Below are 22,850 nucleotides of genomic sequence, written 5' to 3'. Positions count from 1 at the left end.
CATATCTCAGACTTCTTTGGGCCGATCACTCTGATCTGGGTATCATTGGAAAGATCTTTTCCCCCTGCAGAGGTTGAGCACAGATGATGCTAATTTTGGTCAAAGGTGATGACGTCAGAATTGGAAGAAAGGCCAAGGCTCGTAATGGCCGGTTACGGCCGGCGCAGGAGTCAATGGGTTAATGGCGGAGCTCCAGCGGCTCGGAGGGGAAAAGGAAACCCATGAGTTGATTTTCTCATGGTTATCATAGCTAGCGGTATTGCTTGTGGGCGCGTACGCACGACGGCGACTGGCAAATTCCACACAAACAGCCACAAAGACATGAAAAATAATCCCACAGAAGTCATTTATTGTGTTTCTTATTTTCTCAAGACAATGATAAATGATAAATGAGCTCAATCATTGTAAAGGCTCATGATTTCAGGAATAGAGTTAATGGTTTTTCTCTTTTCCTTTACTACTTGAGATGCTTCAGTACTCGTTGACAACTTGGTATCTGCAAAAAGAAAATTCACTTTCATTTTAGTTATCCTAAAAATTAGTTAAAACTGTGGAATCTTAAATCGTATTAAACTTCAAAACTGGACGTTACTTACTTCGGGTAACTAGGCTATTAAGCTGTCTAAACACCCTCGAGCTCACGCCGGAGCGGTAGCTGGAAACTCCGACGGGATAAGATCCCAGATGAACTTATGATTTCGTTCTAAAGCCCTGGTATAGGCCTTTCCATAAATACCACGTGAAATCGCTTCAAAATCTTTACAGAAATTCTCAAAAAAAAAGAATTCTAAATATTAGAAAAAAATGTCTAAAAATCTCTGAAAACCTTCTAAATATATGTATTTTCTTTTTGTTGTACAAATGAGCCGATTTTGAATTATTTGGGCATTTTTTTTTTTTTTTTTTTTTTGCAGAAAAGAAGTAGAGGAAGACGATGTTACCAGCGTCCGCCATTTTGGGAAATTGCGGCTTTAGTACTTGTAGTGATATGAAATTATTGGAATACATTTTTTAAGTAGAAAATCGCTGAACTGGGTTGTTTCTCGCCCAGAACGTCTCAAGAATTGAACAAAAAACAGGGCCAACCAAAAAAAAAAAAAAAAAGCTATGCATACTTTCACAGAGATATCTCTAAACTCTCTAAATACATTACTATTTACTAAATATCTCGGAAACCTCTAGATATCGCCCAAAATATCCGGATATTCGTTGAAAGACCTACCTTGGGATTCATAAGATTCATAAGTTCACCGCGGGAAGAAAAATAATGTCAAAACACGATTAAAAAACCTTCAGTGAGACAAGGTGCGAGCACAAAGAAAACATCCTAGCATTGGATCTAAGCTTTCTATTCATCACTTTAGTTTAATTTTCTCGTAAACATTTTTTGCCAGAAGTACCGGAAAGATGGCGACTGGAAAGCTGAGCTTAAAATTTAGTTTTGGAAGCCCATACGAATTTTTTTGGAATCTTTAAAGTGTGGTAAAAATGATCGATTTGATCTCGCTGCCAGCACCCGCTGTGTGGTCTTGTAATTAAGACTTGTAATTCATTCGTATGCTCGTTCATTATTTCTTCAGTCCATTGTACGTCAATCAGTGAGTTAGTTTCTAGTTAACGATATCAAGATACAGAAGAAAAGGTCCGACTTATTGCTTTTTCGAGGGTGTTTTTTGCCTTCTTTTCCCCCACTTTTCGTTATATGACCCTTTATGACTTCTTTGTGCTCGTTCGTTGGAAAACCTGCGCCCAAACGTTCAGGCTAGCATTTGCGGAATTAGCGGAGTTACATGAGTCTCACGAAGACATCACCAAAATCTAAAAACTTTGCATGTATAATTTATTAACATCACCTTAAGTCTAAGCTTTTTTGCATTGGCTCTCGCATTCTTCCTTGGACTCAAAGTTGTTTTCATTGCCACTACATCCTCCATAAAGGAAATCCTCGCACTCTCCAGTCTCCTTGTTATAGAAGAATCTCGGAAACGCGCCTCTGCAAGGACCTACTACTTTAGGCAAATCACAAATTGATGGATCTTTTGGCTTGAAGGCTTGGGCCATAACTGAAACAAAGAGAGACACATCAATGTCCGTTATTTCTTTCTTTACTGAACACGCTGCAATAAAAAAAAAATCAGGCTTTCATTTCACAACTACTTAAATTGTGTGTATAAAATAAGCTGCGATGTTCAATCATATCTTCATATCTGTCTACCCATTTCAAATATATGATCTTTCATATATCCGCTTGTTTCTTCACCATCTACGGGTATATTTCGAACTCACAATATGATCAGCTCCCAGTTGGCTTGATAACTCATTTGGTAGAGCACTGCACCAGTAACGCACAGGTCATGGGTTCGAATCCCGTTCAAGCCAAAAATTTATTTTTCAGGCTTTCGTATCACAACTAGTACTGCTTGAGCTGTGTATATAACTGCGATGATCAATCATGTCTTCACAAACTGCAATAGACTAGGCGGACATACTAACGTTGATAGGTAAAAAAAAAAATTGAAGTTGGCAGGAGATGAGCAGGCTCTCAGTCATTGAAAACAAATGAGAACGGAAGAAAGGAAAACAAAAATTTCATTATGCTTGTTGAGGTAAAGCAAAAAATTAACTTGGGAGCCACCAGTTAAATAAGAAGATCCAACGGTTCCTGAAGACTGGGCCGTCAGTGTCGAATGTCGTGCTTTGCTACAGGTTTTACCTTTTTACAGAACCGGGTAGCCTGTGGTTTTCCAATGGGAATTTGTAAGGCCATTGTGTGGTGAACAAGGCAAGATCCGAGAGGGGTCTTGCTTTTATTTCATTTTCCATGCTAAAAGGAGTATGTAGGCTTATTGTGGCACTTGTATCGTATTTTGAACAATTCTACTCCTTATCTTCCGGATTATGATCGAACTAGACGCTCTACGAGCGTTCACTCGGGCTTCGTACCGCAGTATCAAATCATACTTTACGAAAACAGGTATTGAGCACAATAAAAATAAATTAAAGAAGCAGGATATTTTAGCCCAAGAGTTCCGTTTAGATATTTACCATTCAAGTTGCTTCGTTGGGTATCTTCCTAATTCAATCGCAAGTTGTGAGTTTAACCCATTTTGGTTCAAGAATCAAGCACAGCTGTCTACGCATTTATGGAGAACTTGTTTGCAAAGAATTTTCCAGGTCTTTTTACAATTTACGGCGATTACATTGTACATACTAACAGAAATTGTGCGAAGTTCTTTTATTGGTTGTGGCGATCCAAGTGAATTGTGCAGCTGAACATCTTTGCTGTGTTGCTGTGATCTTAAACCCTTTTCAAGAGTCTTATCTCCTTTGGAGAGCGAATAGATTAACTCCTTCGCGAAAACAACAGTCCTGAGACAAGGCGCAAAACATTGCACCTAATTTGCATAAACTTTCAAGTTGTGTTTTTTTGCGGATAACTTCCGAGAATTTGCGACCCTTAACGCATGAAGTATGCGAAGAGGTATTCAAGCTACATATTTTTATTGAATCAAGGCAGGAGCATTTTTAGAAAGGAACTCATTTATAAGGGAATATGCGGCATTCTGGTTTGCTATTTATTTTGGTTTCATACGCGTCTAGTTCATGTCACGCAACATGATTTTCTTTAGCAGTCAGACACAGTTTTCTAAAAGAATTGGCGATTGCTAAGACTGCTGAATATGTTTGAACTACTAGTGAGATAACTGGCTAAACTATCGTCAATGCAGATTTTCCTTGAGACTTGGCAAGAACATTGGTTCGTCAATAATCCTGCCCAATTCCCCGCACAATCAAAGGTGTAATTTTCCCGCACAATTTGCCTCCAAAATCACACTTTATTTTTTTTTTCCTGTACCCTACTAGAAAGCCAACCAACTTGGACGTAAGATATTTAATTCAAGTTAACGAAAGTCCTATCTTTACAACTTTGAAGGCCGACATATTTTGCGCGGTGCAAGAAACAAGTCGCATATTTTTGATGAGCTACGAGTCCAAAAACGTTTTCGTATTTAGCTCGTCTTATTGCAATACGATTAGTTTTAATGCAATGTTCTAAATAATAGCAGCAGTAGACACATACAGTCCTTGACTGCCTATTTTTTGTCGGTGTCTTAGTAGTTTGAACTCATACCGCGATCGGCTCAGTTGTTATCTCACGTGAACGTTTCAAACATGAACTTTGCTTACCTGGCTGGCTTTCAAGCAGTAGAATTCGGGGATCGACCCTTCCCGAAAACGATCGACATCTTTGTATACAAGATGAACGTATAAGGCGCGATTCTCACCAAAACTTCCTTCGCAAAACACCGCATTCTGTCACGTATAGCGAGCATTATTGCGTTTCTCGTCCCCAGTTTCCACGGTCTACGCATGGCACCTGGGACCATGACCCCCCTTTTAGCGACCAAAACGCTTGCATTTTATGACTCGGGCTTTCCTACGGAAGCCCGAGTAATTACGCCGGAATAAAACAGGGTATCTAGGCGGGCGCAAAGTGATTAAGGTAGTCATGCAGGGCCCGGTTGTTCAAAGCTCGATTAAGCTAACCCAGCATTAACAAGAATTTTGATTTCAGTTTTGTAACTTTTCGGTGAGGTATAATTATAATGTTTGTCCTTCAGTTTTGAACTTGACTAGGCTCAAACTACACAAAAACGCGAGCAGTAAAAAACATTTCTATACAAGAAAAATTAATACTTTGGTTAACTTTTAATCCTGGGTTAACGTTAAACTGCTTTCGAACAAACCGGCCCAGGTGTTTTGCCCTTTGACGCTCGAAGGAAGCTCTGCAAGACTAGGTCGAAAGGATAAAACAAGACAATAATAGATATTTCTCGCATTTTTTGACAGACAGGTGAAATGACTGAATAAAGAAGATTTTGATCGTGTCGGAAATCCCTCGTGTTCTAGCGTATATACACAACGACAAATTCTTAGAACTACATTTTAATCAATATAGCAAGGGTAACTGACTTGTTTTACGTCTTAAACCGACTATTTTTGGGCAAACGGGTGATGGCAATACCAGTTAGAAATTATACGACGGCATCTCATGAATCATCTGGACAATCTCTGGCGGGACAACAACTGGCTCTTTCCGTACGCCTTTGTCCGCTCAATTCGATTTTGCAAAATATTGGAAAGGGAAAGTTTCGGCGATAAAATCACGACAATTAATAATTTATCTCTATGGTGGTCAAGCAAGGATTTTCGATTCCTTTGTTTTGTTTGTTACTGATTTCTGTTTGTTCCTTTATTTTCGATGTAATAACAGACACAAATTCGGCTTGTATCGTGAAACAACTCATGGCAACTCTTACTCATACAGGTCTCAAATAACGATGAGAGGTTGCGAGAAGCGACGTAGAAAATAATATGTGGATAAAGAATGAAATTCAAAGTCAGTTTGAAATCCCGTTCACACAACGCCGGAGGAATTCACTGACAACGGAGGATTCACTCTGAAAATGCATTGAATTAATGTTTTCCGTCCACACAACGCCGGAGGAATTTAAAAACGCAACATTCACCGGTCATTTTGTCCCTATGTTTGAGTAAAACTCGACTGGAAATTAGATGATTATGATAACCTCGGCGCTTTTCAAATGTTTTCTGTTCACACTAAAACGCAAAGACGGCGTTTTCCAATTCCTCCGGTTTGAAGAGCTTTTACGAAAAGCTCCGTTTTCGTGACGGATTAGTGTGGACGGAAGGCCTAACTGGAAAAATAAAGCTCCGTTTTCAAATTCCTCTGGCGTAGTGTAGACGGGCCCTGAGCCGCTTGCCACGTTCAAAATCTTCTTTATTCATTTCACTTGTCTGTTTAACAATGTGCAGATATTGTAATGAAAAAAAAAAATCGATTTAGTTGTATTTTGTACTTACCACTAAGAAGAGCTATCAACAGCAGAATGATTTTTATCATCATTTCGCCTGGTATTTTGATTCTGAAACTTTGAAAAGGGTGCTTTACAAGTGCATCTAGAGGAGAATCTGAAGCGTTATGGTGTTGTAAGCGCATTTGACAATAGGGTTGTCCCACAATCAAATAGACCAGCGATAGGAGGTACAAACACCATGAATTGCTTTGTTCACAAAGACTTTTCAATGACAAAGTAAAGCTCCACTTGCTGAGGGGGGATATAAGGGGGAGGGGAGTTTGGGAAGTCGCGGTCGAACCCCCTAAATCTAAAACAATGAGACATGTATAACACGCTGACTTGTCCTCAGAAATATACCAGCAATCCCATTTGTGAGGACCACAATTTTAAAAATTTCCGGGGGAGAACCGGATGCCCCGGACCCCGCTAAAGGTGACCTCCTTTGGCGGTTTGTATCTCGAACCCCCTTTTCTAAAATTCTGTATCCGCCCCAGACTTGGTCTATCCTGGCTTAGTAAAATTCAAAACTAAACAATTATCTAATTTCACTTTTTTTTTTCCTCGTGCCAAGTTTGGCTTTCGTAGCTCGATTTGTGGGTACTGTATTTCCTCGATAAATACAGCTTTTAGGTAATTTTTTTCTCGATATTTTAGCGATTAAAATCGTTAAAACACAGTGGAAGGATTTTAATGGGTAGTTTATACGTCAATCAAGACTTCTCCGCCGTTGCAAGCTTAACGTGCCGTAGCTTTCCCGCACCCTTCCCGGGCTGGGGTAAATTTTGTCCTCGACCCGATGTCTCACCGTTTAGAAAGTGACTTAAAAGTCAAGCTTTGCAAAAACGCCGCGTATACATAGACCTCTGTAATCTGCAGAGGTTCGAACGAAGCGTTCGTTATAGAGAGCCACTGTGCAAGGTGAGTGCAGGTGCGAAATCGAAAATCGTTCAGCGGATTCTCACTACTCATAAAAACCCCTTAGAGTCTGCGGAAGAGAGGGTACATAAACAATTTGACAACTGTTATCACTCTAGTTTACAAGCTCGTAATTTGGTTTACACCAATTCTTTTTCGGTAACGGTTTCTTGCTCGCTTCAAACTCTTTCTAACTTCGAGGCAACGATTACACGGTGAAACGGAAAGTGATATCGGATTGCTATGTTTGACTGCTGGGAACACTAGGAAGGCAATTCCGGCATATTCAGGCTCTGATGTTGTGCATGGAAAACTGGAGAGGCGCTCTTTTTTTTTTCGTTCACAGTCATTTGTTTGCTGACTGCGCAATCTTGGAGCTTGGCCGATCCAGGAATTTAGGAATTTGTAAACGTAGAATTCATAAAGCTGAATGGGCCTTACGACCAGCACCTTACATTTGTCTCCTCGATCATGTTTCAAGGTGGGACTTAAAAACACCATGTTTTAAGCATTTTCTCGCGGCTAAGATTTAACTCCAAACCATGGCAAAGTATACATTTTTAACAAGCTTAAAGACCAAAAATTATGGGAAAAGTATTTGTGTACCCTATAACTGTATTGTAACCTGACACCGGCTGATTAAATCTGCCACCTGCTGGGGAATGCCAGGACTTGAGAAAAGATAACTCGTACTAAAACTGATCAAAAAGGAATAATTTTTACATTTTATAAAAGAAGACAAATAGCTTGCTGGGATAAGCATAGAGATTTTTGAAAAGTTAAAAACACATGAAATGACGACCTGTTAAATCTGATACCGAAAATCTAGCATACATTTCAACACATAACTTCGACAGAATGGACTGCATGAAAAAGTTCTATGTTCATCCCACAGAACGTACTAAGAACAACAAATCCTGAAAGTTTTAACTCAATTGAATAAATCCTTCTCAAGATATCTTTTCTCGAAGGCGAAAATAACTCGTTTTGAGAAAACGAGCTTTAAACTTACAGTTATGTAACAGTACTTGTCAAAATAAAACTTCAATACCTTAAGATTCGAGTTCGGTGAAAAACAAAACTTCGAATTCCTTTCAGAAGTTCCGCCTTAACAGATTTTGCAATCATTTTGCAAGGCTTGAAACACATCTTATTTCTGGTTAGATCAATACTACCACACTTTATCAATAGGCCACGTTCGATATATCAATATTCTAACATGGATCTGAGGGTTTCGGGTCAAAAGTGCAATTTTTCTAAAGTTTATTTTGTCTCACAATTCCCAAAAGAGACTTGGAAGCAAAGAAACACCACCATATAGAGAAGTTTGTTCTGAAAGCCTCGTAGCCATGTCAAAATATTGATATATCGAACGTGTCCTATTGGATGATGCGAAAATCAAAATTGGTGAATATGTATGACCGCGGTCATTTTGGCAGTGTTGTGAATTAATATAACAATAGCACAAATTGTCTAAAACACGATAAAATGAAGCTGTCTTCGCTCTAAGTACGCTAAAATAAACCAGAATAGGCAACGAGCTCGGGAACATTAAGTTTTAATAACTTTTGTGTGCTTCAGCACAAAACTACAATAAATATTCAGAAAGAGATATCCTTAATCGTCTCATGTGAGCTGTAATTAGGTTCCTTAATCGAAATCTCAGCATTCATCAACATCATATTCCAATGGTTGTCATTTGATGAGAAATCAGACTAAGGTTTTAAACTCGTTGTAATTAATTACTTAGTAACTTGAGATTAAAGGGTCCAATTGTTCATTCCACACACTTTTAGAGATCTTCGTTTCCAAGACCTAAAAAATAAAAGTAGAGAAATATTTTCATACAGCGTTTGATCATAGTTAATAGAGGGAAATAGTTAAGAAACGTGGGAAAGTTCTTTGTTGCACGTTTTTGGTGGCTATTTTAGGGGTTGACCCTGCGTAAAACCTGAAAAAATACAAAACGTGGTTATGTGTGCTCATGTAAGTAGCCAACAGAAGCATTACGATTATATAATTTCGTCATACATAGTCAACGACTATAAAACAAAAGAGGTGCAGGCCAAGGTCAAGGACCTTCGAACATAAATTTTAGCCTGTTTGTTCGCTTCTTTGATTTTAGCCTGGTTTCTCAACCACTTCCCTCTATTATTATAGTTTGATACACAATGAGAACATCTTTCTATAACATGTCGTCATGATTAGACGCCACCAACGGTATTTGGCTCACTTTCATGTTCGAGTCATCGGATCAGTCACTCGAAAGGAATGTCGGAAGAACCCTGATGTAGAAAAGATGAACTAGCTAAGGTAAAACAAGTACGAGTGACGCTTTTTTAGTTTTCAACAGTAGTTTCTTGTTTCCCAGTCGAAGTGGTCGCAGGCCAGGATAAGATAAGCCTGGCACCAAGAGCTGAGCTTCTTTCTCTTTGCCCAGCCGTTAAAGGAGTTCAATAACGGCATTTTGAATTATTTTGGCCATGTACAAAATTACCTTGAAATTGAAGGAAACCTGAAAATAGTCATTTACGAAGACAGAAAAACACCAAAGAGATAACAATAAACCACAAAGGAACAAGGATGGTTAAGGATGGAGAAGCTTAAGACTGATTACAAAAGACGAATTTGAAAAATTTAGGCTAAGCTTTTCAAGATGCGCAAGCCGTGGTCAAAAGCTGACGCTCGCTTCAGCTCAGACCCAATGTTTCAGTGGCATAAAAAAGTGTTGAATGTTTCGCAGCAACAGGAGCAAAGGCTTTGTGTACAAGACCGGGATAAAACGAGACTTAATTTAATATGTAAATATGATTGATGCAGTTGTGGTAAGTTTTACGGAAGGACAAATTGATCATTCACAGTATCAGTGAATAATTACAAGTTATGTTACACACCTGCTACTGACCTCCACAAGCCGCCATACACTCGGCCTCGGTGTCAAATCTGTTGCCATTTCCATCACATCCTCCATACGTGAAAGATTTGCAAGATTTAGAACTGGAGTCATAATAATACTTTGGAAACGCCCCCCGACACGGTCCTGTTTCTGCCGCCAAGGAGCACACTGAATTACTTGCTGCCTGCACAGATCTAGTGTTTCTTGAAAAACCTACATAAAAAACAACACCTACCATAGTGTCACTACGGGAATATGAGACAAACGTATTTCTGACAGAGACTGCCTTCCGAGTTAAGTTAAAACTTTAAAAAGAGATTGAAACTGCGGATTGTTAATTTCAAGGACTGCAAATGCCAAACAATATACATGTATAAACGGTCAAGGCAAATCGACACCTGTCAAAACAAGGTATCCACTGACCAGTATCACGTGACGATATCGCGGGCTCTAGGAGAACCAGTAGAGCTTCTTCCTCAAAAATACAGATACGCCCAATACAATGAAATTTCCATGATCCTTATACCTTTCAAATGACCCGCTTTTTCTATACACTTGTAAACGTATAAAAAGAGTCATCTAAAGAATTGAAAAGCAACTTTTTAAACTCGTGGATACGCGAAGCGTAGGAACGTGTTTGTTGTGGGAACTCCGATATGCAAATGTGTCACTCACTCTCTCACTCAGGTGTAGACACTGTTCGTAATTAGTCGGCCGGAACGAGCTGAGAGCGCCCGAGCCCGACGCCATATTGGAATAGTAACCGAGCAGCTGCGCGGTTACTATTCAATATTAGGTGTTTCGCTAAAGTGAAGTGGAGTGACTTCGAATGTTGTAATTAGTACTATGACCAACTCGAATGCTGAATTTCAAGAGCATTTGAGTCGTCCAGGCGTAAAAAATGACCAGGATATGAGTATTTGTTTGCTGGAAAGTGACCTGACAATGAGTAAATCTCATGCTAATGTAGTAAGCTTTGATGAGAATGTGTCTTAGCGGTCGACCTTAATGAACTTATTTAAGCGAAAAGAACTATTTTTAATGAACGAAAAAGCCATTGAAAACAGTACAAACATCGACACCGTTGTATAATATTGTAATTTCATTTTTGAGTTATTTTTTTGTAAAAAAAAAATACCTCTTAGTCGGCGCGTCAGGTATGTTATGGACGGGTCAATGGATGAGTCAGTGAGTGGGTGAGTCAGTGAGTGAGTGAGTGAGTGAGTGAGTGAGTGAGAGATGTATGTATGTCACACCAATCAGATTGGATCTACTATAAACAGTCAATCAAATTTCTTGTTGTAAAGGTAAATGGTATGTGAGAAGATTTGATCCCGATACAGTTCAGAACGGCCACATTCATTCTTCTATAAAAGAGGAGGAAGTATTCATATATTGGGAATACTTCGACATTTTTTGTGGGTTAGGCTGAGGATTTTAGTTAAATGAACGAGATGAGCCTTGAGGTTTGAAACAGTTCGTGAGTTAGTAGTATGCAAATGCAACGAGATATTTTTACTTTTAGTTACAAAGGTAACTTGATACTTTTGTTTTTCACAAGGAGTAAATTCAATTAGAAGTCACGAATCGACGCTTCTAGTTCTTAGGACTTGTTTTAGAGGGGACGAGACTTTAGATTTGAAACAGTTCTAACGTTTACAATAGTAAGTGCGGGTAACGATTGTTTTGTTCTTGTTGCATGCAAATATAACGAGATGTTTTTTAGTTACAAAATGTAATTTGACACTCTTGTTTTTCACAAGGGAGTAAATTCAATTAGAGCGGACGAATCGTCACCATTCTTTTCCACGAGATGTTTGCTATCTTTAGTAACAAATGGTAACTCAACACTTTTGTTTTTTATATGGGAGTAAATTCAATTAGAGCTGGCAAGTTATCGGCTATTGTTTCCAGGATATTAAACAAAAAAGAAGCTTTCATTTCTGGACGGTTTTTACTTCTCTACATTAGCAGTTTAATAGTTTTATTTGATGACATTCATTTCAGTCCGATATTTTTAAAGGTAAAAAGTATGAAAACTGTTCAAACGTTCTTTGAAGACTGCGCGGCACCAAGTTAAAGTACAATTTAATTAAATCAGACTTCCAACGTGTCAGAGGTTTTTTTTCACTTTCTTTCTATTTTCGGTGAAGTTGTGTTGTGTTGTGTTGTGTTGTGTAAAAAGGTAAACTTACGACTCGTATAAAATGCGAAAAAGTCTCTAAATTAACTTGAGTATTTTTGAGCAAAAATTTTACTTGGGGGTTGGAGGGGTTATGTGATCGGTGAGTGAGGGAGTTATGTATGTGCGCGTGTCACACCAATCACAGTGCGGGTTGTATCAAAGAACGAATCAAATTGCCTGTTAGAAAATATTTAGCTATCTTACCATGACCGATGTAACATCGCAACCAAAAAAACTTGTCAAATTAACCAAATCATTACGGTACCATGAATGCTCCAATCTCCGACACTTCACACAAAAAAATTGCTCTTGCACGCCTTGCGTGCCTATGTTTAAAATTTAGTAACATCTAAACCCGAGGCCAGCCGAAATATTGTTTTAAATATACAACGCTGTGTCAGCCTTGCAGTAGTCTTTGACTTACTATCGTTTACTTTCCAAGTTTGGCTGATTAGATCTCCTGTGAGATCCAACGTTCAATCAAGCAGAACCTTCGTTCACAGCTTTGCAGTTTATAGCACTTTCATATTGAGTTGTCCACGTTCAACCGACATCGAGTTCAGTTTAGAATAAAGTTGTGTTCTCTACACTTGTCTTGCTTTTTTAGTACATTGATCTGAACTCTGAGTGGGGTGTGAAATGCAGATAAACTTGGTAAAAAAATTCCCAAATACTTGATTTTGATAAGCTTAAATGGTTTTTACCCTGTCTCTTGTTTACACTTTTGCTTTCTGATTGAAAAGATAACAAAGGTAAAGAAATCCCCTATAAGCTTGTTGGAACACGTATTTATAGGTCGATAGATTTTTTGGATCAACACTGAAAATGTTTTGCAAATAAGGCTACTTATTTTGCTGTATGTTACGTGCAATACGTATAGAGACAAGCGGTTAAGAAGTGCTGTCTCATAAGAAACCTTACTTATAGCCTTGAGTGAAATGCAATGAAAAAGGTCTGTACGCTCGTTCTACTTGGATACATGCAAATTTTTCCAGCAGGCAGACAAACATCAACATCAAGATCTGTGTGTGTGTGCGGGGGGGGGGGGGGGCGGGGGGGCGGTGCAGGGGTGGAGATAGAGTACTACATTAGCCATGATCACAATATACGAACTATCCATGGCTTTTTGTTGGCAGGAGTGTCCTCTGACTGTGACCCTAGGACCCTTAGCCTTTACCACTCCATGTTCAGCTGCAATCTTGCCACCCTAGCTATTCTGGACGTATGTCTTTGTAATGTGTGTGCAACAAAAGCCTACGCTTTGTGAGATAAGTGTGACCTTGCGTGGTACAAAACCAGCTTGTTTTAACAGCATTTAATAATACACCAATAATTGGAAGTCTACCAACTTTCATCTCTAGATTACTTAATCCACGAGTTTGGCCATAGGTCTCCTTTGATTAAAAAGACGTCGACAGTTGAATTTAAGAGAAGTAACGTAACAGCTTTGCATGTCGAAATTGTCACTGAGTAATTATGACTGCATGTGTACCGGCGGAGAACAATAACCTCCCCGCTGCCAGATCTGGGTGTTTGACTTGCAAACGGCCAATCAAACACTTAAAATACCTAAAGAGGTTTGAAATCACGTTTAAATCTCTTCGTAAACTGCCCAAATTTAGATAACATAATAGCTGTTGTTATAATAAACTAACGGGTGAATTTTCAATTCAGAAAAAAATAAGACAGCTTTGATGCTGATAAAGGAATCTTGTTGTTTAGTTGGATGACAAAAGAGAGACGGAGAAAACGATTCCTATGCATTCCCATGGTCGAGATAGTATTGCAGTTATGGTTTACCAGACATGCATAATGTTACTTTCAGCTAGAAAAAAAAAATTAAAATTTTTCACCGTCCTTCAAGCGACTTGACAAATTTTAGTTAACTTGTCAACTTCTTTGTTTGGTCAGGCTAACAGGGCAATTATCCTTGAACAAACAAAGAGGATAAATTAAAAGTATTCAGATTTTCTTGAAAGTGGTTATTTTGCATTTGAAAAAAATCGTGCACCAAAGCATGCGGTTTAATTTCGCGCTTTCGGGGACCTTTTGATTTTAATGGACGAAATTTGAGTTCAGTTCGTGTAAATCTCGAATTTGTACTCGACATGACGGTGATAGAACATACATATAACCATTTGATCCTTCAATTGATGTCATTGGGTGAAGTGAAATTTATATTCTTTCGATCCGAATTCTCAAATTAAGTATTGTCCGAATGATTTAGTCTCATATACCAGTGTTTCAAGGTTGATATGAAACCTCTTTTAAACTTACGCTTCTAAAATGAAAGAATTCTCTTTATTTTACGGTTCTAAACTAACCTCTAAAGGCAATAGCTTCAAATGAACATAACAGTTACTCTGACAGGAACCTTACGATGAAGCAGTTATACACAATCGCATCAGTATAGTAATAAGCTTTGTATCAAGCGAAAAGATTTATTTATTTACTACTCCGAGCCACAACCAGAGAATAGTTTAATCCAAGACATTCATGAGCCACTCGTTAACCTTCGAGAGAGAGCACTAAATTATAAGCTTACCTGCCGCTAATAAAACGACTACCACCAAAATCGTCTTTACAGACACCGTCGAAAGTTCTTGCATCTCGTGGCAGGAGAGATGACCAGCCTCGGGAATTCTGGTTACAAACGTTTCAACTCTCCCTCGAAAATCCACTAACGTGTAAAATGTACAGGCCAGTCGGATTTTGTTTGTTAATCCAAGCCATATATGGCACAGCACCTAAATAGAATAATTTCAAGCATTGAAAAGTTCGCGTTAAAACAATGAAACAGCTGCGACGCGCTAAGGCTGAGCAAAGAAACATTAAATGACTATTTGAAGTATTTAGTGCAAGTTTGCGTTGTTTAGTGCATTTGCTGGCGCAGTTGTTAAGACAACATGTTTTATTTCTACGGGTTTGGGTTAAGAAAGACACCACAAAAGAAAAAAACGGGTTTGAAAATGAAACACTGGATACGTCGTGTTCGGTGGGATTAAGAGAAATAAACCCAATAAGGTTACTATTGACTGAATAGTGAGTTATTTTTATAAATGTGATGTATTGAAACTTTCAGAGGACTCGTTTGAAGCTAAACAAACACCTAGGAGCGACGCCAAATGCTAGAAACACAACAAATTACAAAAATGGTGTTAAATGCATAAATTAGTACGAAACCACAAAGCAATTTTCACTTGGTCCCTCGCCGAAATCAAGTAACTTTTATACGGTCTAGAAAAGTTTGGAAGCATAAATCTTGTTGGGTGATTCACTTTATGAACCTATATTACTAAATTCAGCTTTGCCAAGCGGTTTTAATGCTAGAAAAGCCCCTTTTAAACATTTATTTTTAAATCAAACGCAGCTTTCCGAAACCTTTTAAGTTGTCAAACAAATATGTTCATTTTGAATATGCTAAGAACGTCTAAACTTCAAGTGACAGTTAACAAATATCACAAGGCCTTTTTCACAGTCTTTTCCTGGAGCATGTCAATGAATTATCCAAAACGTAGATCGGGCCTTGACAGCATAGCAAAAAATTTCAAAAATATCCTTCCGGGAACATAATTTGGCCATTTTAGCTCACTGCATGATTTTTATTTTCAGTTTTTCCTCTTCCATATGTGACCAGTATTTCCATTTCCGTGTGATTGAAAGATTCTTTTCTGCTGTTTTCCAATTGGCAGGTTTGACGTGTGAAAGACACGAGTGGAGAGATACAAAGATAAAAATAGATCTGCAATGCGTACTTGGGGTCTTATGCTTCAGTATTGGCAGGTTTGACATGTGAAATACACTAGTAGAGAAAAACAAAGATAAAAATAGATCTGCAATGCGTACTTGGGGTCTTATGCTTCAGTAGTTTTATTCCTTTCGGTTGGAATGCTGTTTTCAAATGTCAGTAGCTGGGAGTTGAATTGCTACAAGTGAGAAGGTAGACATAACAAGTCGTTACAATTTTTACTGGGAAACGTATGGCAGAATACTGTTTATAACTTACTTAGTTTATCCTCTAATAATAATTATTTATTTAGCTCTTAGTCCTAATGGGACATAACACAACACCAAGCTCTCAATTTAGCCCTATTTTGTGCAATGTCCCATGTGCGGTTTAACTCTCTGAACTCGGCACTGTTTACACATGTCAAGTGAACTTGTACATGTAGTGTCAAGAGGTTTTGCTGCTGTAGTGACTAAGCCTGTTTAAATACATAACAACATCAACAACTGAGTACCGCGGGGGTTGGCAGTTGTTTTTCGAGTAGCAGGTTCCATCCAAAAAGTAGGCGGCTAAGGTTTGCGTGAAAAACATGCCGCGAAGCGGCTGGACAAATTCAGACGCGCACTGTGCATCGTTCGCGGAGAGTATGGGAGGAGGTCGCCCCCTTCCACTGGGAAGATGTTTGAAAAGTAATACCCTGAGATTCAAAGTGGGGCTTCTTTCAGCAAACATTGTGTACATTTGTTGACGATTTTCCCACCCCTAATTATTGTTATTCTCCAATCCAGTGTTCGCCGTATGAACATCACGGCAAAAAGGTTAGGGAGGACTGACTCACTCAAGCACATCGCTCTAGTTTCGCCTGCCTTACTAGTGTCTTGTTTTTTTTCTTGAAACAATGTAAATTACACTGGCACCGTTACTTTGCACATTGTATCTCTAAATTTGCTGCCTGTTAATGACAGACTTTACTTGAACAATGCCGTAATGATCTTTAAATGTGTTAATAAACTTTTCCCTGACTACGTAATCGCGAAATTTACTCTGCGCTCACAATTCACATCACTGAAATACTAAACAACGCGGTCAACCGAACATTTCAAGTTGCCTTCGAACCACCGGACAATGGTCCTTCACCTACCGTGGTGCTAGGCTCTGGAATAATATAAGAGACGATGTTAAATCTTCAGACTCTGTCAACGTTTTTAGAAAAAAAAATTGTTTACCTACTTTTTTCTGATTAATCTATGAATTTGTAAAAAGTAAATCCAATCCATTGTATTTCACTAATTTTTTAATGCATATTAATAATAAAAATTACAATTTCCTCGATTGTGATTGGTTTAAAAAACTCCTATTTTCCACTAATTCACTTGCCAAGTTATTATCGGACATTTTGTTATTGGACAATTTGTTATTGGACAGTTTGTTATCGGACGGTTCAGTAAGCACATTCAAAGTTGTAGTTTAAATCAACCAGTCTGATTCAAAATTTAAGTTACGTGCGTGCGTGCGTGCGCTTTTGTGTTTTTGGCGCCTAATTGCCGGTAGGAGGTGGGGTGGCCTTAGAATGTTTACATCTCCTTTGTAGGTATTTCAAAGCAAATTTTCCCTTTCTTTCACAACTTGGCTATTCTTCTTTTCTCGGAAATTGTAATTTTTATTAGACTTCGTGTCGTCCAATTCGGTCAGTAATCACAGTCGTGATAAACAAATCGGACTCCCGCTGCGCTGTCGTCCGATTTTGTTATCATTCTTATGATAACAGACCGAATTGGACTCCACTCAGTCCTGTTACCATTACTTATTACCTTAGTTATTTGGTTATCTTTTTTAGTTATTTTAGTATGATAGTTGTGTAGTCTTGTAACTGAAAAACCCTTGTAGGGAGTTGCAATAAAGACTCTACTGTATTTTATTTGTAGTTGTGCATAAGGAGGCAATAAAAAATACCTTTTCATCTTTTTCTTCTTGGACTTATTTCACAAAGTGTACTATTATACAATTGTCTTTTTTAAAAACTTAAAAACTAGTGAGAATATCGCTTCAAAAAATACAAAGGAGTATATTTATTTCCATTAAAGTAAGGGATAGTGTAGACTGAAGTAATTCTGCAGTTTTATGACGGATAAGCCAGTTTCCCGCCGACGGCTTTAGATGTTAACACTTGTGTAAATAAACCTACTTCTCTCATCATAGTAGCACTTAACTGGGGAGAAAAACACTACAGCCCTATTTATTTCAGTGCCATTTGAACACAACGAAAACTCAACTTTTACCAGACTATTCTGAGATACTTTATCCTGTATTTCCGTTTCAGAAATTGATTTGCTGAGGTGTAGAACATTTACGGCTAATTATAAATCAGTTTCGATTCGTGTCACGCACTTTTTCAGCAAATACTTTATTCCCTCCGATCCAGTTTGGGTTCAAACAAATTCAAAACTGAACAATTTTATTTCCATTTTATTTCTCCAATATCATGCTCAGGACTAACTTACTAGCATTCGGAGTAGGCGGCGCAGGTTTCGAGAATGCGCCGATCGCCGGCTTATTTTGACAACCCTGTTAGCTGGCTTGTGGTGTAACCCGCACCGGATTTCAAGCCAATGAATGTGGGCTTGCGAAAGCGGATTAGTTTCAGTGCAATCCGCACTAAACACAAGCCGAGTCTAGATATGTTGGCTTGCGTGAGCAAACAACTCCCATATCGCCGAGGAAACTCACTCCAACACCTAAATGAAATAACAAAGAACAACCAAGGCGGACATAAGGCAGTGCAGTTAATTGTCGAAATGAAATCATAAACAGCAAGACAGCGATTTTGAGATGGAGATAACTTACCTTGAACAATTACAACTAATTTGCGAGGGAAAGCTCTTCTAAATTGTCACAAAACAGGGAAACGAAATCGAAGCTGCAATTACACAACAACAACGCTACGCCGGAAGCAATGACCTACGAAACTCGCAATTACTAGTATCCCGTCTACCTGCCAAACTATTTATACTCCCGGAGGCCTGTCACGTGTCATCTCGTCCTCAAAGACTGACTGACTACAATCAAGATCTGCCTCTGACTTAGGGGTCTGTATGCATAAAATGCATAAGACCCCAAAAAATCTTCAGACAGTCGTGCCAGCATTCAGCGATAACGGATGACGTCTTCGCTTAAGAACATGGCTTCCTTACGTACTAGGCCCTAGATTTCGATGGGCAGCCACACTGCTGTACTGCCTGTACAGGAACGCCTTGCTGATTTTAGCATTTGGCATTCTGTAGGGCTATTTGGGATGTGCCATCGAGCCGTCTGTATTTGTAAGCACTGCGGACCTACTTTTTTAATGCTACAACTCTTCAAAATTGTTTAATTTAGCTTGTTATAGCTTATTTCATAGGATATAGACCCGCTAGTGTTTTCAAAATGTAATTCGCCTACCATTATTTTTCCTTCGTGATTCGAACTTAAAAGTTTAGTTTGCGTGCTCATGGTAAGAAACGGGTAATCGCAGTGAGATTGTGGAAAGAATAATCGGCAGGCTAGTAAACGTGCAGTTGTGGTGGAATGTTGGGCAAACCATGTTTTGAAACGTGACTCACCCGACGTGACTTTCGTCTTATGACTATACGTCATACTTGTGTGACACTGTCAGGTATAAACACATGTAGTTGAACATGGCGGGATGTTGCAGTGAGACTGAGCAAAAAACTTGCTGAAGGTGAGCGGATGATCATGTTGTGAAAACAGTGGGAGTCTAAAAACTGCACTACATTACCTGTAATGACTGTCAAGTGCTTTGATGAAACTTTACGATGATGTTTGCCGACGCATTTCGAAGTAAAATTAAACTATTTCGTTACAAACGGCTGTTTGAGGATTTTATAGCTCCAGGGCCTAATTAATCAACTCGATAATTTGAAGGCTTTTTCAATCTAAGCACACGCAATCATCGCTAATAAAAAGGGTCAAACTCGCGACCCTTTTAAACCAAACAATAACAGTATAAAATCCTTCTAGAAAACGGAAGGAATTTAGAAAAGCCACTGAAGTCATTGAGGGACATAAATGTGATCAGTATGGCCGTCAAAACTTAGGTATTGTATTTTACTCTTGTCCAGACATGCTTAAAAAGTTCTGTAACAATCGCCTTCACTAACAAAGTTACAAATAATAATAGCGCATTAACAATATTTGTCTGTATTTGAGTATTGTTGTTATTCCGTTGTTATACACAAGTTAGATGGAACCCCGTGGAATTTTATTCTCTAGAGAAAGTAAAACGCAACTTTCGTTTAACTGTTTCGTACTTAAACAATTACTTCAACAATTTATACATATTACGATGGGACCTCTCCTTATACATCAACCTCCATTATATGAACACCCAGGACGTATATAATCTCTACCTCTGTTTACAACGAATAGAATGACACTTTCATCATCGGGCATAGATCTGCATCTAAACTGAAAATCCCTCTTGTAATCTGTCATCGATTCTACGAGCTAAGTTCAGGCTCATGAAGTGCAGACCGGGCTAATTTTTTCGCGTGTGCACGGACATTGCAGTGATATTACAACAATGAGAATTGCGTCAAGGCAATCGATCGAAGCATATCAACTCGTTTTTGTCTCAATGTTCTCCCAGACATAGCCATAGTTCTTTTTTCAATTTCATCGCATATGGCATTACGGCGTCTCATTAGAGTCGGGCTTGGAAGACAGCCTTTCACATCATCACTCACAGCTGCTACAATCTTTGGATAACTACATCGTTCGCAAGCGTTACCGCAAACTTTACCATCATTAGGTTTTTGTGTGGTTTGTGGAAAGCCATTCGACCCTGTCACTGACCTTGTTCTTCTCAAAGGATTAATATCTTGCGCCTTCGAGCTCCAATCATTCGAAGCTTGGTTTAAATCGCAAATTTGAGTCTGATCTGTGATGTCGGAATTGCTCCCAGAGATTAGAAGCCACCTTGTTTCATCGCATATTGACTTCCCTGTCACAAAGCTTCTTCGGCTCAGCAGATTTCGGCCTTTAACTCTGACGTTCATATTCTTTGATGTTCAAATAATTCAGCGAAGGTAGCTGAGCTTAGGAGTAAGGCTGTCGAGGGCTTGAAGACTGGACAATCCGGCAAAGCACTGTACAACTCGGCTTCAAAATCAGTCCAAGCAAATGTTGACGACTTAAACTCCGTAAGGCTGACGCAGACTCTCTCAGTTAGATGCCAGTTACTGTGGCTTTCGCTTGCAACAAGTATACGAAGAATTCGGTTTGAACGTGAATCGTGACTTTTTAGGTACAAATATCCCGCAGTTGGCTGAAGGTGATTGATATAAGTGACCCTGAATTACCACAATAAGCGTGTTTTGATGACCTGAAACGAAAAACTGAATCAATGCCGACATTTTGTTGTCATTGTATGCATTTCAAATATCAACAAACAGACCCCGGCATCTTTACAAAGTCAGATAAAAGATAACTGTCTTATCTAGGGATATCAATGTAAAATCACAGCGCATTCACGTAAGGGAATTGATATGTCTGCCCTTCTGGTTTGATACGAGTACCTCAGTCCTTGCGAACGCAGATTATGGTCTCAACTTGAAATACAGTTTAGTGACAGTGACTCTGCGTTACTGGGAAACAAAATATTATGATGTGATATTGTCGATATGAGTGAATCATCTCAGCCACACGGTACATCAATGATATTGCATGGTGATTATTTCAATTCGATCAGTATAAACCTTGTAGTTTTGTAAGAGCTCATTAACGCTGAATTTGTTCGATTACTAATAATAAATTTCTTCTTACCCGAGATGTAATCTTTCAATCAATTTTCTCCGCTGTTGTGGAAAGAAGCTGTTCTCTTGAAAACCACGTTGAGAGCGACTGCAAAACAAAAGTGACGTTCCGTTATATTGTAGTAATGGCCACAAGTGGCTTCTTTCCGGTGACGTCAACATCTCAGTTACTGGAAGCAGATTTAGAAGACAAAGGTTTCACCCACAAAAGAAGTGCTTTGTTCTTACTCAACCAGCTGAAGCTCCAATTTTTCTCGCTTGTTTTGAATCAAGTTGTATTGATAAACAATGCAATCGCAGGTCCCGGTAGATTTTGATATATGAGAATGCAAAGCAGCTGATCTGTATATTGTACGGTATTATTGCACGTGGCCGTCTTGATGTTGTTCAGCTGGGGCATCAGTGCAGTGTGACGTCATGAACATTACACCTCTGGTTGTTGACGTTGCAATTTAAACTCTGTTATCGCGATCAAGAGAACCGCAGACGCACTAAAAGCATACAAAAATTATATTTTTCTGCATACAAATGCCAAATGCTGGCTTCCATGTATTAAAATCCCTTACAGTTTTTCAGAATAGCTCGCGCCTGACCATTTCTAATTCAATTTAAAGTTGTAATCCCAATTTATCAAATTTCTCCTTCATAAGTAGCCGATAACTTCGTTACAAAATTGTTACCTCGGGGTTTAGTTCAATTTTGCAAGTTACCTTTGATTAGGCTAAGATTAAAACTTAAATTTAAGCTGTAAATACTGGCTATAGCTATATAAACCAACGTAAGCTCTTTTGTTTGCAAACACTAAGCTCTTTTTAAGATTTTAGAAGTGAAGCCAATAAAAGCGGTCGCGGGATTCTGTGAAATGGGAGGGCGCAAGGTCGATAGGTTATCAGCCCAAGGCGTGTTCTATGGTGACAATGATCTGAAGAAGCCGATATCAGTTCAGTTATTTAATAATCGCTGTCAGTAGAGCGACAGTTCAAGTCCTTTGCATGGTGAAAATTCCGAGTCTTTTTAACATCTGTCAGCATCAAACTTCATAATATATAACCTGATGTCGCCAAGTTTGAAAACAGTTATCTAATGTTTGTTGAAGGAAGTCGTAAAAACAAGAACAACGTCCGGTCGAAAAAAAGTTAACCGGAAGTCAGTGGTCAAGACTGATACCCACACGGTATCACGTTCTTTTAGCTGGTTTTCACATGACGTCACTAAAATTCGAACTACAAAACTATTGATCTTCTTGAGATTTTACTTAAATGATGTATAAGAGCAACGTTAACTCCTCTTGTGCAATAAAATACCGTATATAGCTATTCTCTTTTAATTTCTGTCTGTACTTCAGAAGTGATTTACATTGATTATTTCGTTCTCGGTAGGAAGACTGACAGATTCAATGCTTCAGAAAGACATCCTAAGTTCATTTACATTATCC

General features: G+C 38.7%; 2 protein-coding genes across 5 annotated transcripts; both read right to left on the bottom strand.

The window, feature by feature from the left end:
• Positions 1-329: 329 nt before the first annotated feature.
• Positions 330-6,037, bottom strand: LOC149112705 (tabkunin 1-like). The gene is made up of 3 exons (XM_089290645.1): positions 5,887-6,037; positions 1,854-2,063; positions 330-496 (listed from the first exon to the last, which is right to left on the bottom strand). Exons 1-2 carry the CDS (start codon positions 6,020-6,022, stop codon positions 1,861-1,863), a joined length of 339 nt encoding a protein of 112 aa, XP_089146771.1. The 5' UTR covers positions 6,023-6,037; the 3' UTR covers positions 330-496; positions 1,854-1,860.
• Positions 6,038-8,339: 2,302 nt separating this feature from the next.
• On the bottom strand, positions 8,340-21,711 carry LOC110053995 (PI-actitoxin-Aeq3c-like). 4 transcript variants are annotated; one of them, XR_016207546.1, is made up of 5 exons: positions 21,644-21,711; positions 21,426-21,503; positions 19,381-20,985; positions 14,424-14,625; positions 9,767-9,906 (listed from the first exon to the last, which is right to left on the bottom strand). XR_016207546.1 is itself a non-coding variant. In XM_089290648.1 (3 exons), the coding sequence occupies exons 1-3, from the start codon at positions 14,485-14,487 to the stop codon at positions 8,590-8,592; spliced, it is 309 nt and encodes a 102-aa protein (XP_089146774.1). In that variant the 5' UTR covers positions 14,488-14,614; the 3' UTR covers positions 8,340-8,589. The 4 variants fall into 4 exon arrangements, 1 of the variants encoding a protein (XP_089146774.1); XR_016207547.1 differs by lacking the exon at positions 21,644-21,711 and adding an exon at positions 21,622-21,639; XR_016207548.1 differs by lacking the exons at positions 21,426-21,503; positions 21,644-21,711 and adding an exon at positions 21,179-21,243.
• Positions 21,712-22,850: the final 1,139 nt, after the last annotated feature.

Source organism: Orbicella faveolata, unplaced genomic scaffold (assembly GCF_042242905.1).
Source record: "Orbicella faveolata isolate gen_17 unplaced genomic scaffold, um_ofav_v1 contig_2, whole genome shotgun sequence".
In the NCBI taxonomy this organism is placed as follows: Eukaryota; Metazoa; Cnidaria; class Anthozoa; order Scleractinia; family Merulinidae; genus Orbicella; species Orbicella faveolata.
Note: the sequence above shows the minus strand (reverse complement) of the source record. Positions and strands in the feature narration are given on the sequence as shown.

Coding starts and splice junctions, on each gene's coding strand:
- LOC110053995 (XM_089290648.1), bottom strand. CDS start 14,487: ATGCAAGAACTTTCGACGGTGTCTGTAAAGACGATTTTGGTGGTAGTC. Junction 9,925..14,423: donor AGTCGTTTTATTAGCGGCAG/GTAAGCTTATAA, acceptor ACACTATGGTAG/GTGTTGTTTTTTATGTAGGT. Junction 8,613..9,702: donor GTGTATGGCGGCTTGTGGAG/GTCAGTAGCAGG, acceptor TTTATTTTTTAG/GTCTTGGAAACGAAGATCTC.
- LOC149112705 (XM_089290645.1), bottom strand. CDS start 6,022: ATGCGCTTACAACACCATAACGCTTCAGATTCTCCTCTAGATGCACTT. Junction 2,064..5,886: donor GTTGATAGCTCTTCTTAGTG/GTAAGTACAAAA, acceptor TCTTTGTTTCAG/TTATGGCCCAAGCCTTCAAG.